At 42.0% G+C, this 19,746-nt stretch overlaps 1 protein-coding gene across 38 annotated transcripts in view; it reads left to right on the forward strand.

The window, feature by feature from the left end:
- The window catches only part of LOC137124436 (uncharacterized), a 274,410-nt gene that overhangs the window by 245,801 nt on the left and 8,863 nt on the right, over window positions 1-19,746 (forward strand). For all 38 annotated transcript variants that reach the window (XM_067499386.1, XM_067499397.1, XM_067499387.1 and 35 more), the window contains 13 exons: window positions 421-594; window positions 1,629-1,766; window positions 3,494-3,693; window positions 3,916-5,827; window positions 7,313-7,486; window positions 8,411-8,584; window positions 9,619-9,756; window positions 11,484-11,683; window positions 11,906-13,817; window positions 15,303-15,476; window positions 16,401-16,574; window positions 17,609-17,746; window positions 19,474-19,673. In XM_067499386.1, coding sequence (XP_067355487.1) covers window positions 421-594; window positions 1,629-1,766; window positions 3,494-3,693; window positions 3,916-5,827; window positions 7,313-7,486; window positions 8,411-8,584; window positions 9,619-9,756; window positions 11,484-11,683; window positions 11,906-13,817; window positions 15,303-15,476; window positions 16,401-16,574; window positions 17,609-17,746; window positions 19,474-19,673 — 5,708 coding nt within the window. The remainder of the gene's footprint in view (window positions 1-420; window positions 595-1,628; window positions 1,767-3,493; window positions 3,694-3,915; window positions 5,828-7,312; window positions 7,487-8,410; window positions 8,585-9,618; window positions 9,757-11,483; window positions 11,684-11,905; window positions 13,818-15,302; window positions 15,477-16,400; window positions 16,575-17,608; window positions 17,747-19,473; window positions 19,674-19,746) is intronic.

Raw genomic sequence — 19,746 nt, forward strand, 5'->3', positions numbered from 1 at the left:
TAGAGTCTGATGCTCTTATGAGACCTGACTTTACTGGATCAGTTTCAGGAGCACAAATCAGTGCTGACCACAGTCTGGCCACCCCTGTTAAGGTGGTCTGGAACCAAAGCTGATCAGTTCTTTAAAGTTTGATCCATTTCACTGATGAGTCAAAGTATTGTAGGACGTTTTGAGTCTGTCAGATGTGATTTGATGTTTGTCTGATAATTCCAGAGGTGAGTGAGGTGAGCAGCATGTTCTGAATCAGTGCTGACATGAATAGGTGTATGAATGTTGTGCTGACATTTGGATGATGTCTGTAGAAGTCTGACATTCTGATGATCCACAATAACACAAGGACAAAGTCCCTCTAACACCATTGATTAGGACAAATCTGATTGTTACTAATGATTTGATCCACATCTTTGATTCTTTATGCAGATTGAGTTTCTGCAGTTTGTCAGAGATCAGCTGTGATTCTCTGGTGTCAGCTCTGAAGTCCAACCCCTCCCATCTGAGAGAACTGGACCTGAACTACAACAAGCTGCAGGACTCAGGAGTGAAGCTGCTGTGTGGTTTTGTGGAGAGTCCACACTGGAGACTGGAGACTCTGAGGTCAGACACCATTTTTTAGTTGTGTGCTGAGATGAATATGATGTGAAAGTTGTGGTGACACTAAACTACAGACATAAAGATGATAACAGACTGACTGTTGTAGAGAATCTCTTGATATTTAGAATTACAGAGGGAATCAGGACACATATTTTACAATTTCAGGCACTTTATCTGCATCTAGTCACACCTGCCTCTACAAATGAACAATCATACTGTGTAGCTGGTACAGGACAGTGTTGCCTGTGATAAATTCATATTTATTATTCGATGGCCATCGTCCACGATTAGATTTACCTTTGCCCTTTGTAATTGAAGTCTCTCTAAGGTATTTGTTCTTCATAAACAACTTTCCTTTTTTAGACCATAACGTATATAAGCTAAGTAATTGTTCACGTACAATTTGAAGGAGATTGGTATGAAATTGCCACAATCATGTAATTTGTGTATAATGCAACTTTGCAACAACATACTTGCTCCTGGTTTGTGTTGTTAATGCTGTTTCATTGGTCAAATCAGGTTTTGCTTTGATTTGCACAATACAAAGACAAATAATCGTAGTTTTTAGGTCTTTCAGAAAATGATTTGTCAAGTGAGTGTGTATCTTAGTGTGTTCTGCTGTAATCAGTGTGTCATCAGTGCCACCTGTTGATCCCCCTGCTGTCTCCCCATTGATTGGGAGGAGAGCAGATGAAGGAGTTGATTCTCTTTTGGTTGGAGGTTAGAGGTAACACTAGTCTGCTGTGTGAGTGAGACTTCAGCGTAAAGAGATTGAATGTTTGAGGATGTTTTGATGGACTTAATGAATGTGCTCCTCTTTTAGCATTGTTACAGTGTGGCCACACAGCATTTGATATAGTCTGTGTGTGTGGGGGATATAGGTATAGGTTTGGTTTTCTGCTGCAGATATGATTATTTTAAAGGAATGATTTCATGTTTTGGTGTCAAACTTCCCTTCCCTGTCCTAACACGTTCCGGGTAATCAGTAGCCTTAATTCCCTCTGTGACTGACATTTCATAACTGCTTTATCTTTCAGACTGACTGATGTCCAGAAGATGGAGGAAGAGGACAGAGCAGAGTCTGCAGGACACAGCTGTCTGTCTGTGAAGAGTGACCGGTCCAAGGTGTTAAATCCTCCAGACTTCAGTCCTGAACCTGGACCCTCAGAGACAAAGTAAGAGACACTTTCTTCTGCAGTTAGTCTAAAAACTTTATTGATCCCCAGAGAGGAAACGTGTGTGTCCAGCATCACAACACAAAGAGAAAACAGATGAAATAAAAACCTGGTCCTAGAACATGAGTCTCATGCAGCGGTAGAGAGACATAGTGAGTGAATGAAGAGAGGGAGCAGCGTTAGTGAGAACAAATCCCTAAATCAGAGAAATCAAACGCTCTTTTCTGATGGTTACGTTCTGAAACACTAACAAACATGGTCACACCTCCACACAACCCTGCAGGAAGGACTTTGTATGAACACAACTGAAGTGCACATTGGTCTTGTCTGCTCCTCCTTGTTGCCTTGTGTGGACACATTTTGTTTCAGTACCTTTGTTGTGAGGACATTTGTGGAGGTCCACACAACTCAAAGGGACAAGACTGTGTTTTAGGCTTTGTGTTAGGGATTTATGTCACTGAGTGTCCTCACAAGTAGAGTGAGACTGTGTGTGTGTTGTGTCCCATGGTGAGACAGACACACAGACCTGAAACTGGATTCATATCATGTTCACAGTGCAGAGCAGTGACACACACACCAAGTCCACACAGATGCAAAAATCAATGACGTTTTCTATCAGACTACACACGGTCAGTTCCAGTTTGTGGCCTCATAGATTTAAACCAGTTTGAAATAGAATCAGTTCAACTTGTTTTTATTATAATGCAGTTTTTATGGAAATAACACATTTCTGCTTTGTCTTTGATGATTGAAATAATCAGGATAATTAGAAATATTCTGTTCATAAACAGCCTGTTAGAGGAGGAACATTGGGAAACACTGGGTTCAGTTCAGCATCAGGTTTCCTAAACCTCTTCATAGGTTTCTTCATCACACTTCTCAGATTGTGAAGAACCACACAGAGGATGATCCTCAGACTGAAGTAGGGTCTGTTTTCTCCTTCTGGTCCTTTTCTCAGAAACAGTGTCTAATGAAGCAGGAGTCCATCCAATAATAGAACCAGCTTCTTAATGAACGTGTGGGTTTTCTTCCTGTCCCTGCGGTGATGCTGTTACTGTAACATGTCACAGTGGAGGACAAAGTGCTTGGACTTCAGATTTACAGTGAAAACCACCTGGATTGTTTACACATCAATTATAAGATTAGAGGTGGATTTAGTTTTTGAAATGGTGCAGATGATGTAGAAATCTTTGGTCTACTGTGACTAAATCCTGTAGTTTGTACTTTGTATTATTTACTGTCACAGTCCATCCATCATCTGTAACCAGCCGACAGATGGATTCAATCCAGGGACAGCTTTGCTCTTCCTCTAGACCTCCTGCCTGGCAGCTCCAACCTCAGCATCCTTCTACCGATATATTCACAGTTTCTCCTGTGAACCTGTCCAAACCACCTCAATCTGGCCTCTCTGACTTTATCTCCAACACATCTAACATGAGCTGTCCCTCTGATGTCCTCATTCCTGATCCTGTCCATCCTCGTCACTCCCAAAGAGAACCTCAACATCTTAAGCTCTGCTACCTCCAGCTCTGCCTCCTGTCTTTTCTTCAGTGCCACTGTCTCTAAGCTGAACAACATCTCACGACACATTTGAGACATTTAGTAGCTAAATGTCTCATTTGAATGGACTGAAGTCTGATTTTAACAATAAAGCTTCAACTAAGTCAATGCATCTGCTTATATTAAAATTCATCTACTGAGAGTGAGTTTGTGTTTGATGTCCACAGAAAGAGGAAGAGGACTCATGTTTCTGTGGAGGAGCAGCTGTCCTGCTGTGCTTTGTGTCAGGACGTCCTGAAGGATCCGGTCTCTACCAGCTGTGGACACTGGTTCTGCAGACAGTGCATCAGCTCATACTGGGACCAGTCTGGTTCATCAGGAGACTCCTCCTGTCCCCAGTATGGAAAACGATCCAGAACAGTACAAAGTAAGACTAGACACTTTTTAGTGTTAGATATTCTGAAACACTTCAGACTTTGTTTGTTTTCTTCAGTGATTATATATAATATATTATAACAACGGTTTATTATACTTAATTATATATTAATATTTTTGTGTTCATTATTATAAAAATCTGATTCTTAAAAGTATTTGTTTTTGTTGGTAATACAAAGAACAAACCAGATTCTGTTTCTTTATTCTCACACAGTTTCTTGTCTTTCAGCAGATGTTGGTCTGCAGGAGGTTTTAGATGAACATAAGATCAGTCTGAGGAGGAGATGTGAATGTGTGACTGAAGGAAGTGATGAAACAGGAAGTGGAACCCTCCTCAACAGGATCTACACTGAGCTCTACGTCACAGAGGGACAGAGTGAAGAGGTTAATACCCAACATGAGGTGAGGCAGCTTGAGACAGCTTCCAAGATGAAGACCCTCCATGACACTCCAATCAAGGTCCACGACATCTTTAAAGCCTTACCTGACCAACAGAGACACATCAGAGTGGTTCTGACCAACGGCGTCGCTGGTGTTGGAAAAACCTTCTCGGTGCAGAAGTTCAGTCTGGACTGGGCAGAGGGCTTGGAAAACCAAGATGTCAGTGTGCTGGTTGTGCTTTCGTTCAGGGAGCTGAACTTGATCAAAGATGAGCGGCACAGTCTTCTCACGCTGCTCCATGTTTTCCATCCAACATTACAGAAGGTCACAGCAGAGCAGCTGGCTGTCTGTAAACTTTTGTTCATCTTTGACGGCCTGGATGAAAGCAGACGTTCACTGGATTTCAACAACAGTGAGGTTGTGTCTGATGTCACACAGACGTCATCAGTGGACGTGCTGCTGACAAACCTCATCAAGGGGAATCTGCTTCCCTCGGCTCTGGTCTGGATAACTTCCAGACCTGCAGCAGCCAATCAGATCCCTCCTAAGTGTGTCGACAGGGTAACAGAAGTACGAGGCTTCACTGACGCCCAGAGGGAGGAGTACTTCAGGAGGAGGTTCAGTGATGAAGAGCTGTCCAGCAGAATCATCTCCCACATCAAGACATCCAGGAGCCTCCACATCATGTGTCACATCCCAGTCTTCTGCTGGATCACTGCTACAGTTCTGGAGCACATGTTGACTACAGAGCAGAGAGGAGAGCTGCCCAAGACCCTGACTGACATGTACTCACACTTCCTGCTGGTTCAGACCAAGAGGAAGAAGAACAAGTATGGTGAGGGACATAAGAGGAACAAAACCAAGAACAAACAGTTAAACAGAGAGAGCAAGAAACAAACAATTCTACAGGAGCTGACAAAGGCTGACAGGGAAGTTCTTCTGAAGCTGGGGAGGCTGGCGTTTGAACATCTGGAGAAAGGAAACATCATGTTCTACCAAGAAGACCTGGAGCAGTGTGGTCTTGATGTCACAGAGGCCTTGGTGTACTCAGGAGTTTGTACAGAGATCTTCAAAAGAGAGAGTGTGACCTTCCAGAAAACAGTCTACTGCTTTGTTCATCTGAGCATCCAGGAGTTTCTGGCTGCAGTTTACTTCTTCCACTGTTACACTAACAGGGAGACAAAGGTACTGGTGGACTTCCTGTGCAAAGACAAACACAAAAATTCAACTACAAAAAAGGTTTTTAATAAAGTGTTTGCGTATTTTGCAAGTAATAATTTACCTTACTTTTTGAAGAGAACCACAAAGAAATCCCTCCAAAGTCAAACTGGTCACCTGGACCTGTTTGTCCGCTTCCTTCATGGCCTCACTCTGGAGTCCACCCAGAGACTCTTAGGAGGACTGCTGGGTCAGATAGAGAACAGTCCAGAAATGTCCCAGAAAATCATCAACAACCTGAAGAAGAAGAAGAAGAAGAAGAAAACTAAAATGTCTCCTGACAGAAGCATCAACATCTTCCACTGTCTGATGGAGATGAAGGACCACTCAGTACATCAGGAGATCCAAGAGTTCCTGAAGTCAGAGAACAGATCAGAGAAACTCTCTGAGATCCACTGCTCAGCTCTGGCCTACATGCTGCAGATGTCAGAGGAGGTTCTGGATGAGTTGGACCTGAAGAAGTACAACACATCAGATGAGGGACGACGGAGACTGATCCCAGCTATGAGGAACTGCAGAAAGGCTCAGTAAGTCCAGATGTGATCAGACACACTTAACACACATAAAAGATGTTGGAACAACAAGTCAAATGTATCTGTTCTGTAAACTAAAGACATTTGGGTTTAAGATGTTAAAGTTTCATCATTTCATCTTTTCTGATGCATTGAAATGAGGCATTTCTCAATATAGAATAGGACAAGTTCAGACTATGGACCTTAGGAGTTTGGACTTGGTAAGTTTATGTGAGAGCACAGACTCTTCAGTCTTGGTGGCAGCAGGTAATTTAAGCTGTTACACAAACTGGTTTTTGGGGTCTATGCATTTCTGTATTTCTGTATTGATTTGTGTTGAGTCCACAGGTGTTTGTTATATCCAATAAGACAAAGTAGCAGCAACATATTTAACATATTTAAGTGTAGCAGCAGCTTTTGTTTCCAAAATGAATAATAACTTGTCTAAAAACACTAGAGAAACAGAGCCAGTGGTAAATTGTCACACAGCTTACTGAGATAAGACTGTTCTAACCTGGGATCATGGTGGACGTTACATGGTCATGAGGAGCTGGGCTGCAGGCTGCTGACATGACGCTGTGTTGTCTGGTAGAAAATGTTGGATCAGATTTACAGATGGACTTTATTTGGATCAACTGAGCACATGTTGGAAGTGTCGGCTGATTCCTTAAAGGAACAGATCATAATCTGTTGTCACTTGATGAAGAAATGGTGTTTGTAGAACTGTTGGAAAGGAACTTTTTCTCTGACTGTTGACAAAAGCAGCAGGATGAATTCTCACGTGTTCAGAGCTTTATTATCTGCTCACAGTGTTTCACAGTGTAGATGGACAGTGACTCAAAGCACACTGTGAAAGACGCACAAGACTTTTTCAAGGCTCCACAGTTTCATGTTGTTCAATGGCCAAGTCAGTCATCTGACCTGAATCCAGTTCAACTTGGAACTGAAGGCAAATCCCCCAAAAACCAAGCTGAAGTGAAGAGAGCTGCAGTAAAGGTCTGGCAGAGCATCACCAGGGAAGAAACCCGGCATCTGGTGATGTTCATGGGAACGATTTGGAACAAATATTAAAACAGACAATTGAACTTTATTGTTCTTAATATTTGTGAGCCACTAAAATTGGGGGTCTGTGAATTAAAGTGTGTGTAGTTCCTCCACTGTTCATCTAATGTTTTGGAGCAAAGCCTTAAATGAAAGCTGACAGTCTCCACTTTAAGCACATTTTGATGGTTTCACTTCAAATCCACTGTGGTGGGACAGAGAACGAGAACCATGAAATCTGTGTCCCTGTTCAAATACTTATGGACCTGACGGTGTGTGTTGCTTTGTGTCTCCATAATGTAGAAAAGTGTTCTAGAGGATCAGTTCAGACCATTTAGCTGCTGCCTCCATCTCATTCTGCTTTGTGATCAAAATAAACAAAATAAAAACTTTATAATAGATCTTTAATTATACTTGAAAATCAATATTTTTATTTTTTCTCTTTATCTGTGATCACAGACTTTCTGGCTGTGGACTCTCAGAGACTCACTGTGAAGTTGTGGCTTCAGCTCTGAAGTCCAGCCCCTCCCATCTGAGAGAACTGGACCTTAGTGGAAACAACCTGCAGGATTCAGGAGTGAAGCTGATTTGTTCTGGCCTGAAAAATCCAAACTGTCTCCTGGAGAGTCTGAGGTCAGTTTTCCATCTTAAATCCATAAGTGAATGTTCAGGTTTGGTTTGGTTCATTAGTTTCTAAGTTTGTCTGAGCACAAATGTGAAAACCATTTCCTCAGGTCAAATCCCTCAACACTATGTGGGACTTTAAGTTGAGTCCACATAGAAAAGTGAAATAAGTCCAGACTGGCTGATGGGAGATGTCTCCATGTTTGCAGACTGTACTTGAAGGAAAGTGGTGCTGAGGAGGAACAGGCTGACAGTCTGATTGGGCCTTGGACTAGTACCTTGTCTGCACTAGTAGTGGACCATGAACTTAAGGAAAGCCCAGTTTTTCACAAGTGTTAAAGATGAAACTTTGTTTCTCTGACATTTGTCTTAATATCTGTCTTTGACAATTGTAAAGTAACAAGCACAAGTTGTTTTAATCCAACATGTCTGATAGGAGCTCAGCAACATGAGGAATGAAGGATTCATGATGGTTTGATTTTGAAAAGGTTTGTATCTTTGTGAAGTTACTGATAGAGTCTGATGCTCTTATGAGACCTGACTTTACTGGATCAGTTTCAGGAGCACAAATCAGTGCTGACCACAGTCTGGCCACCCCTGTTAAGGTGGTCTGGAACCAAAGCTGATCAGTTCTTTAAAGTTTGATCCATTTCACTGATGAGTCAAAGTATTGTAGGACGTTTTGAGTCTGTCAGATGTGATTTGATGTTTGTCTGATAATTCCAGAGGTGAGTGAGGTGAGCAGCATGTTCTGAATCAGTGCTGACATGAATAGGTGTATGAATGTTGTGCTGACATTTGGATGATGTCTGTAGAAGTCTGACATTCTGATGATCCACAATAACACAAGGACAAAGTCCCTCTAACACCATTGATTAGGACAAATCTGATTGTTACTAATGATTTGATCCACATCTTTGATTCTTTATGCAGATTGAGTTTCTGCAGTTTGTCAGAGATCAGCTGTGATTCTCTGGTGTCAGCTCTGAAGTCCAACCCCTCCCATCTGAGAGAACTGGACCTGAACTACAACAAGCTGCAGGACTCAGGAGTGAAGCTGCTGTGTGGTTTTGTGGAGAGTCCACACTGGAGACTGGAGACTCTGAGGTCAGACACCATTTTTTAGTTGTGTGCTGAGATGAATATGATGTGAAAGTTGTGGTGACACTAAACTACAGACATAAAGATGATAACAGACTGACTGTTGTAGAGAATCTCTTGATATTTAGAATTACAGAGGGAATCAGGACACATATTTTACAATTTCAGGCACTTTATCTGCATCTAGTCACACCTGCCTCTACAAATGAACAATCATACTGTGTAGCTGGTACAGGACAGTGTTGCCTGTGATAAATTCATATTTATTATTCGATGGCCATCGTCCACGATTAGATTTACCTTTGCCCTTTGTAATTGAAGTCTCTCTAAGGTATTTGTTCTTCATAAACAACTTTCCTTTTTTAGACCATAACGTATATAAGCTAAGTAATTGTTCACGTACAATTTGAAGGAGATTGGTATGAAATTGCCACAATCATGTAATTTGTGTATAATGCAACTTTGCAACAACATACTTGCTCCTGGTTTGTGTTGTTAATGCTGTTTCATTGGTCAAATCAGGTTTTGCTTTGATTTGCACAATACAAAGACAAATAATCGTAGTTTTTAGGTCTTTCAGAAAATGATTTGTCAAGTGAGTGTGTATCTTAGTGTGTTCTGCTGTAATCAGTGTGTCATCAGTGCCACCTGTTGATCCCCCTGCTGTCTCCCCATTGATTGGGAGGAGAGCAGATGAAGGAGTTGATTCTCTTTTGGTTGGAGGTTAGAGGTAACACTAGTCTGCTGTGTGAGTGAGACTTCAGCGTAAAGAGATTGAATGTTTGAGGATGTTTTGATGGACTTAATGAATGTGCTCCTCTTTTAGCATTGTTACAGTGTGGCCACACAGCATTTGATATAGTCTGTGTGTGTGGGGGATATAGGTATAGGTTTGGTTTTCTGCTGCAGATATGATTATTTTAAAGGAATGATTTCATGTTTTGGTGTCAAACTTCCCTTCCCTGTCCTAACACGTTCCGGGTAATCAGTAGCCTTAATTCCCTCTGTGACTGACATTTCATAACTGCTTTATCTTTCAGACTGACTGATGTCCAGAAGATGGAGGAAGAGGACAGAGCAGAGTCTGCAGGACACAGCTGTCTGTCTGTGAAGAGTGACCGGTCCAAGGTGTTAAATCCTCCAGACTTCAGTCGTGAACCTGGACCCTCAGAGACAAAGTAACAGACACTTTCTTCTGCAGTTAGTCTAAAAACTCTATTGATCCCCAGAGAGGAAACGTGTGTGTCCACCATCACAACACAAAGAGAAAACAGATGAAATAAAAACCTGGTCCTAGAACATGAGTCTCATGCAGCGGTAGAGAGACATAGTGAGTGAATGAAGAGAGGGAGCAGCGTTAGTGAGAACAAATCCCTAAATCAGAGAAATCAAACGCTCTTTTCTGATGGTTACGTTCTGAAACACTAACAAACATGGTCACACCTCCACACAACCCTGCAGGAAGGACTTTGTATGAACACAACTGAAGTGCACATTGGTCTTGTCTGCTCCTCCTTGTTGCCTTGTGTGGACACATTTTGTTTCAGTACCTTTGTTGTGAGGACATTTGTGGAGGTCCACACAACTCAAAGGGACAAGACTGTGTTTTAGGCTTTGTGTTAGGGATTTATGTCACTGAGTGTCCTCACAAGTAGAGTGAGACTGTGTGTGTGTTGTGTCCCATGGTGAGACAGACACACAGACCTGAAACTGGATTCATATCATGTTCACAGTGCAGAGCAGTGACACACACACCAAGTCCACACAGATGCAAAAATCAATGACGTTTTCTATCAGACTACACACGGTCAGTTCCAGTTTGTGGCCTCATAGATTTAAACCAGTTTGAAATAGAATCAGTTCAACTTGTTTTTATTATAATGCAGTTTTTATGGAAATAACACATTTCTGCTTTGTCTTTGATGATTGAAATAATCAGGATAATTAGAAATATTCTGTTCATAAACAGCCTGTTAGAGGAGGAACATTGGGAAACACTGGGTTCAGTTCAGCATCAGGTTTCCTAAACCTCTTCATAGGTTTCTTCATCACACTTCTCAGATTGTGAAGAACCACACAGAGGATGATCCTCAGACTGAAGTAGGGTCTGTTTTCTCCTTCTGGTCCTTTTCTCAGAAACAGTGTCTAATGAAGCAGGAGTCCATCCAATAATAGAACCAGCTTCTTAATGAACGTGTGGGTTTTCTTCCTGTCCCTGCGGTGATGCTGTTACTGTAACATGTCACAGTGGAGGACAAAGTGCTTGGACTTCAGATTTACAGTGAAAACCACCTGGATTGTTTACACATCAATTATAAGATTAGAGGTGGATTTAGTTTTTGAAATGGTGCAGATGATGTAGAAATCTTTGGTCTACTGTGACTAAATCCTGTAGTTTGTACTTTGTATTATTTACTGTCACAGTCCATCCATCATCTGTAACCAGCCGACAGATGGATTCAATCCAGGGACAGCTTTGCTCTTCCTCTAGACCTCCTGCCTGGCAGCTCCAACCTCAGCATCCTTCTACCGATATATTCACAGTTTCTCCTGTGAACCTGTCCAAACCACCTCAATCTGGCCTCTCTGACTTTATCTCCAACACATCTAACATGAGCTGTCCCTCTGATGTCCTCATTCCTGATCCTGTCCATCCTCGTCACTCCCAAAGAGAACCTCAACATCTTAAGCTCTGCTACCTCCAGCTCTGCCTCCTGTCTTTTCTTCAGTGCCACTGTCTCTAAGCTGAACAACATCTCACGACACATTTGAGACATTTAGTAGCTAAATGTCTCATTTGAATGGACTGAAGTCTGATTTTAACAATAAAGCTTCAACTAAGTCAATGCATCTGCTTATATTAAAATTCATCTACTGAGAGTGAGTTTGTGTTTGATGTCCACAGAAAGAGGAAGAGGACTCATGTTTCTGTGGAGGAGCAGCTGTCCTGCTGTGCTTTGTGTCAGGACGTCCTGAAGGATCCGGTCTCTACCAGCTGTGGACACTGGTTCTGCAGACAGTGCATCAGCTCATACTGGGACCAGTCTGGTTCATCAGGAGACTCCTCCTGTCCCCAGTATGGAAAACGATCCAGAACAGTACAAAGTAAGACTAGACACTTTTTAGTGTTAGATATTCTGAAACACTTCAGACTTTGTTTGTTTTCTTCAGTGATTATATATAATATATTATAACAACGGTTTATTATACTTAATTATATATTAATATTTTTGTGTTCATTATTATAAAAATCTGATTCTTAAAAGTATTTGTTTTTGTTGGTAATACAAAGAACAAACCAGATTCTGTTTCTTTATTCTCACACAGTTTCTTGTCTTTCAGCAGATGTTGGTCTGCAGGAGGTTTTAGATGAACATAAGATCAGTCTGAGGAGGAGATGTGAATGTGTGACTGAAGGAAGTGATGAAACAGGAAGTGGAACCCTCCTCAACAGGATCTACACTGAGCTCTACGTCACAGAGGGACAGAGTGAAGAGGTTAATACCCAACATGAGGTGAGGCAGCTTGAGACAGCTTCCAAGATGAAGACCCTCCATGACACTCCAATCAAGGTCCACGACATCTTTAAAGCCTTACCTGACCAACAGAGACACATCAGAGTGGTTCTGACCAACGGCGTCGCTGGTGTTGGAAAAACCTTCTCGGTGCAGAAGTTCAGTCTGGACTGGGCAGAGGGCTTGGAAAACCAAGATGTCAGTGTGCTGGTTGTGCTTTCGTTCAGGGAGCTGAACTTGATCAAAGATGAGCGGCACAGTCTTCTCACGCTGCTCCATGTTTTCCATCCAACATTACAGAAGGTCACAGCAGAGCAGCTGGCTGTCTGTAAACTTTTGTTCATCTTTGACGGCCTGGATGAAAGCAGACGTTCACTGGATTTCAACAACAGTGAGGTTGTGTCTGATGTCACACAGACGTCATCAGTGGACGTGCTGCTGACAAACCTCATCAAGGGGAATCTGCTTCCCTCGGCTCTGGTCTGGATAACTTCCAGACCTGCAGCAGCCAATCAGATCCCTCCTAAGTGTGTCGACAGGGTAACAGAAGTACGAGGCTTCACTGACGCCCAGAGGGAGGAGTACTTCAGGAGGAGGTTCAGTGATGAAGAGCTGTCCAGCAGAATCATCTCCCACATCAAGACATCCAGGAGCCTCCACATCATGTGTCACATCCCAGTCTTCTGCTGGATCACTGCTACAGTTCTGGAGCACATGTTGACTACAGAGCAGAGAGGAGAGCTGCCCAAGACCCTGACTGACATGTACTCACACTTCCTGCTGGTTCAGACCAAGAGGAAGAAGAACAAGTATGGTGAGGGACATAAGAGGAACAAAACCAAGAACAAACAGTTAAACAGAGAGAGCAAGAAACAAACAATTCTACAGGAGCTGACAAAGGCTGACAGGGAAGTTCTTCTGAAGCTGGGGAGGCTGGCGTTTGAACATCTGGAGAAAGGAAACATCATGTTCTACCAAGAAGACCTGGAGCAGTGTGGTCTTGATGTCACAGAGGCCTTGGTGTACTCAGGAGTTTGTACAGAGATCTTCAAAAGAGAGAGTGTGACCTTCCAGAAAACAGTCTACTGCTTTGTTCATCTGAGCATCCAGGAGTTTCTGGCTGCAGTTTACTTCTTCCACTGTTACACTAACAGGGAGACAAAGGTACTGGTGGACTTCCTGTGCAAAGACAAACACAAAAATTCAACTACAAAAAAGGTTTTTAATAAAGTGTTTGCGTATTTTGCAAGTAATAATTTACCTTACTTTTTGAAGAGAACCACAAAGAAATCCCTCCAAAGTCAAACTGGTCACCTGGACCTGTTTGTCCGCTTCCTTCATGGCCTCACTCTGGAGTCCACCCAGAGACTCTTAGGAGGACTGCTGGGTCAGATAGAGAACAGTCCAGAAATGTCCCAGAAAATCATCAACAACCTGAAGAAGAAGAAGAAGAAGAAGAAAACTAAAATGTCTCCTGACAGAAGCATCAACATCTTCCACTGTCTGATGGAGATGAAGGACCACTCAGTACATCAGGAGATCCAAGAGTTCCTGAAGTCAGAGAACAGATCAGAGAAACTCTCTGAGATCCACTGCTCAGCTCTGGCCTACATGCTGCAGATGTCAGAGGAGGTTCTGGATGAGTTGGACCTGAAGAAGTACAACACATCAGATGAGGGACGACGGAGACTGATCCCAGCTATGAGGAACTGCAGAAAGGCTCAGTAAGTCCAGATGTGATCAGACACACTTAACACACATAAAAGATGTTGGAACAACAAGTCAAATGTATCTGTTCTGTAAACTAAAGACATTTGGGTTTAAGATGTTAAAGTTTCATCATTTCATCTTTTCTGATGCATTGAAATGAGGCATTTCTCAATATAGAATAGGACAAGTTCAGACTATGGACCTTAGGAGTTTGGACTTGGTAAGTTTATGTGAGAGCACAGACTCTTCAGTCTTGGTGGCAGCAGGTAATTTAAGCTGTTACACAAACTGGTTTTTGGGGTCTATGCATTTCTGTATTTCTGTATTGATTTGTGTTGAGTCCACAGGTGTTTGTTATATCCAATAAGACAAAGTAGCAGCAACATATTTAACATATTTAAGTGTAGCAGCAGCTTTTGTTTCCAAAATGAATAATAACTTGTCTAAAAACACTAGAGAAACAGAGCCAGTGGTAAATTGTCACACAGCTTACTGAGATAAGACTGTTCTAACCTGGGATCATGGTGGACGTTACATGGTCATGAGGAGCTGGGCTGCAGGCTGCTGACATGACGCTGTGTTGTCTGGTAGAAAATGTTGGATCAGATTTACAGATGGACTTTATTTGGATCAACTGAGCACATGTTGGAAGTGTCGGCTGATTCCTTAAAGGAACAGATCATAATCTGTTGTCACTTGATGAAGAAATGGTGTTTGTAGAACTGTTGGAAAGGAACTTTTTCTCTGACTGTTGACAAAAGCAGCAGGATGAATTCTCACGTGTTCAGAGCTTTATTATCTGCTCACAGTGTTTCACAGTGTAGATGGACAGTGACTCAAAGCACACTGTGAAAGACGCACAAGACTTTTTCAAGGCTCCACAGTTTCATGTTGTTCAATGGCCAAGTCAGTCATCTGACCTGAATCCAGTTCAACTTGGAACTGAAGGCAAATCCCCCAAAAACCAAGCTGAAGTGAAGAGAGCTGCAGTAAAGGTCTGGCAGAGCATCACCAGGGAAGAAACCCGGCATCTGGTGATGTTCATGGGAACGATTTGGAACAAATATTAAAACAGACAATTGAACTTTATTGTTCTTAATATTTGTGAGCCACTAAAATTGGGGGTCTGTGAATTAAAGTGTGTGTAGTTCCTCCACTGTTCATCTAATGTTTTGGAGCAAAGCCTTAAATGAAAGCTGACAGTCTCCACTTTAAGCACATTTTGATGGTTTCACTTCAAATCCACTGTGGTGGGACAGAGAACGAGAACCATGAAATCTGTGTCCCTGTTCAAATACTTATGGACCTGACGGTGTGTGTTGCTTTGTGTCTCCATAATGTAGAAAAGTGTTCTAGAGGATCAGTTCAGACCATTTAGCTGCTGCCTCCATCTCATTCTGCTTTGTGATCAAAATAAACAAAATAAAAACTTTATAATAGATCTTTAATTATACTTGAAAATCAATATTTTTATTTTTTCTCTTTATCTGTGATCACAGACTTTCTGGCTGTGGACTCTCAGAGACTCACTGTGAAGTTGTGGCTTCAGCTCTGAAGTCCAGCCCCTCCCATCTGAGAGAACTGGACCTTAGTGGAAACAACCTGCAGGATTCAGGAGTGAAGCTGATTTGTTCTGGACTGAAGAATCCAAACTGTGTCCTGGAGAGTCTGAGGTCAGTTTTCCATCTTAAATCCATAAGTGAATGTTCAGGTTTGGTTTGGTTCATTAGTTTCTAAGTTTGTCTGAGCACAAATGTGAAAACCATTTCCTCAGGTCAAATCCCTCAACACTATGTGGGACTTTAAGTTGAGTCCACATAGAAAAGTGAAATAAGTCCAGACTGGCTGATGGGAGATGTCTCCATGTTTGCAGACTGTACTTGAAGGAAAGTGGTGCTGAGGAGGAACAGGCTGACAGTCTGATTGGGCCTTGGACTAGTACCTTGTCTGCACTAGTAGTGGACCATGAACTTAAGGAAAGCCCAGTTTTTCACAAGTGTTAAAGATGAAACTTTGTTTCTCTGACATTTGTCTTAATATCTGTCTTTGACAATTGTAAAGTAACAAGCACAAGTTGTTTTAATCCAACATGTCTGATAGGAGCTCAGCAACATGAGGAATGAAGGATTCATGATGGTTTGATTTTGAAAAGGTTTGTATCTTTGTGAAGTTACTGATAGAGTCTGATGCTCTTATGAGACCTGACTTTACTGGATCAGTTTCAGGAGCACAAATCAGTGCTGACCACAGTCTGGCCACCCCTGTTAAGGTGGTCTGGAACCAAAGCTGATCAGTTCTTTAAAGTTTGATCCATTTCACTGATGAGTCAAAGTATTGTAGGACGTTTTGAGTCTGTCAGATGTGATTTGATGTTTGTCTGATAATTCCAGAGGTGAGTGAGGTGAGCAGCATGTTCTGAATCAGTGCTGACATGAATAGGTGTATGAATGTTGTGCTGACATTTGGATGATGTCTGTAGAAGTCTGACATTCTGATGATCCACAATAACACAAGGACAAAGTCCCTCTAACACCATTGATTAGGACAAATCTGATTGTTACTAATGATTTGATCCACATCTTTGATTCTTTATGCAGATTGAGTTTCTGCAGTTTGTCAGAGATCAGCTGTGATTCTCTGGTGTCAGCTCTGAAGTCCAACCCCTCCCATCTGAGAGAACTGGACCTGAACTACAACAAGCTGCAGGACTCAGGAGTGAAGCTGCTGTGTGGTTTTGTGGAGAGTCCACACTGGAGACTGGAGACTCTGAGGTCAGACACCATTTTTTAGTTGTGTGCTGAGATGAATATGATGTGAAAGTTGTGGTGACACTAAACTACAGACATAAAGATGATAACAGACTGACTGTTGTAGAGAATCTCTTGATATTTAGAATTACAGAGGGAATCAGGACACATATTTTACAATTTCAGGCACTTTATCTGCATCTAGTCACACCTGCCTCTACAAATGAACAATCATACTGTGTAGCTGGTACAGGACAGTGTTGCCTGTGATAAATTCATATTTATTATTCGATGGCCATCGTCCACGATTAGATTTACCTTTGCCCTTTGTAATTGAAGTCTCTCTAAGGTATTTGTTCTTCATAAACAACTTTCCTTTTTTAGACCATAACGTATATAAGCTAAGTAATTGTTCACGTACAATTTGAAGGAGATTGGTATGAAATTGCCACAATCATGTAATTTGTGTATAATGCAACTTTGCAACAACATACTTGCTCCTGGTTTGTGTTGTTAATGCTGTTTCATTGGTCAAATCAGGTTTTGCTTTGATTTGCACAATACAAAGACAAATAATCGTAGTTTTTAGGTCTTTCAGAAAATGATTTGTCAAGTGAGTGTGTATCTTAGTGTGTTCTGCTGTAATCAGTGTGTCATCAGTGCCACCTGTTGATCCCCCTGCTGTCTCCCCATTGATTGGGAGGAGAGCAGATGAAGGAGTTGATTCTCTTTTGGTTGGAGGTTAGAGGTAACACTAGTCTGCTGTGTGAGTGAGACTTCAGCGTAAAGAGATTGAATGTTTGAGGATGTTTTGATGGACTTAATGAATGTGCTCCTCTTTTAGCATTGTTACAGTGTGGCCACACAGCATTTGATATAGTCTGTGTGTGTGGGGGATATAGGTATAGGTTTGGTTTTCTGCTGCAGATATGATTATTTTAAAGGAATGATTTCATGTTTTGGTGTCAAACTTCCCTTCCCTGTCCTAACACGTTCCGGGTAATCAGTAGCCTTAATTCCCTCTGTGACTGACATTTCATAACTGCTTTATCTTTCAGACTGACTGATGTCCAGAAGATGGAGGAAGAGGACAGAGCAGAGTCTGCAGGACACAGCTGTCTGTCTGTGAAGAGTGACCGGTCCAAGGTGTTAAATCCTCCAGACTTCAGTCGTGAACCTGGACCCTCAGAGACAAAGTAACAGACACTTTCTTCTGCAGTTAGTCTAAAAACTCTATTGATCCCCAGAGAGGAAACGTGTGTGTCCACCATCACAACACAAAGAGAAAACAGATGAAATAAAAACCTGGTCCTAGAACATGAGTCTCATGCAGCGGTAGAGAGACATAGTGAGTGAATGAAGAGAGGGAGCAGCGTTAGTGAGAACAAATCCCTAAATCAGAGAAATCAAACGCTCTTTTCTGATGGTTACGTTCTGAAACACTAACAAACATGGTCACACCTCCACACAACCCTGCAGGAAGGACTTTGTATGAACACAACTGAAGTGCACATTTGTCTTGTCTGCTCCTCCTTGTTGCCTTGTGTGGACACATTTTGTTTCAGTACCTTTGTTGTGAGGACATTTGTGGAGGTCCACACAACTCAAAGGGACAAGACTGTGTTTTAGGCTTTGTGTTAGGGATTTATGTCACTGAGTGTCCTCACAAGTAGAGTGAGACTGTGTGTGTGTTGTGTCCCATGGTGAGACAGACACACAGACCTGAAACTGGATTCATATCATGTTCACAGTGCAGAGCAGTGACACACACACCAAGTCCACACAGATGCAAAAATCAATGACGTTTTCTATCAGACTACACACGGTCAGTTCCAGTTTGTGGCCTCATAGATTTAAACCAGTTTGAAATAGAATCAGTTCAACTTGTTTTTATTATAATGCAGTTTTTATGGAAATAACACATTTCTGCTTTGTCTTTGATGATTGAAATAATCAGGATAATTAGAAATATTCTGTTCATAAACAGCCTGTTAGAGGAGGAACATTGGGAAACACTGGGTTCAGTTCAGCATCAGGTTTCCTAAACCTCTTCATAGGTTTCTTCATCACACTTCTCAGATTGTGAAGAACCACACAGAGGATGATCCTCAGACTGAAGTAGGGTCTGTTTTCTCCTTCTGGTCCTTTTCTCAGAAACAGTGTCTAATGAAGCAGGAGTCCATCCAATAATAGAACCAGCTTCTTAATGAACGTGTGGGTTTTCTTCCTGTCCCTGCGGTGATGCTGTTACTGTAACATGTCACAGTGGAGGACAAAGTGCTTGGACTTCAGATTTACAGTGAAAACCACCTGGATTGTTTACACATCAATTATAAGATTAGAGGTGGATTTAGTTTTTGAAATGGTGCAGATGATGTAGAAATCTTTGGTCTACTGTGACTAAATCCTGTAGTTTGTACTTTGTATTATTTACTGTCACAGTCCATCCATCATCTGTAACCAGCCGACAGATGGATTCAATCCAGGGACAGCTTTGCTCTTCCTCTAGACCTCCTGCCTGGCAGCTCCAACCTCAGCATCCTTCTACCGATATATTCACAGTTTCTCCTGTGAACCTGTCCAAACCACCTCAATCTGGCCTCTCTGACTTTATCTCCAACACATCTAACATGAGCTGTCCCTCTGATGTCCTCATTCCTGATCCTGTCCATCCTCGTCACTCCCAAAGAGAACCTCAACATCTTAAGCTCTGCTACCTCCAGCTCTGCCTCCTGTCTTTTCTTCAGTGCCACTGTCTCTAAGCTGAACAACATCTCACGACACATTTGAGACATTTAGTAGCTAAATGTCTCATTTGAATGGACTGAAGTCTGATTTTAACAATAAAGCTTCAACTAAGTCAATGCATCTGCTTATATTAAAATTCATCTACTGAGAGTGAGTTTGTGTTTGATGTCCACAGAAAGAGGAAGAGGACTCATGTTTCTGTGGAGGAGCAGCTGTCCTGCTGTGCTTTGTGTCAGGACGTCCTGAAGGATCCGGTCTCTACCAGCTGTGGACACTGGTTCTGCAGACAGTGCATCAGCTCATACTGGGACCAGTCTGGTTCATCAGGAGACTCCTCCTGTCCCCAGTATGGAAAACGATCCAGAACAGTACAAAGTAAGACTAGACACTTTTTAGTGTTAGATATTCTGAAACACTTCAGACTTTGTTTGTTTTCTTCAGTGATTAT

This window comes from Channa argus, chromosome 3, assembly GCF_033026475.1.
Source record: "Channa argus isolate prfri chromosome 3, Channa argus male v1.0, whole genome shotgun sequence".
NCBI classification, from domain to species: Eukaryota; Metazoa; Chordata; class Actinopteri; order Anabantiformes; family Channidae; genus Channa; species Channa argus.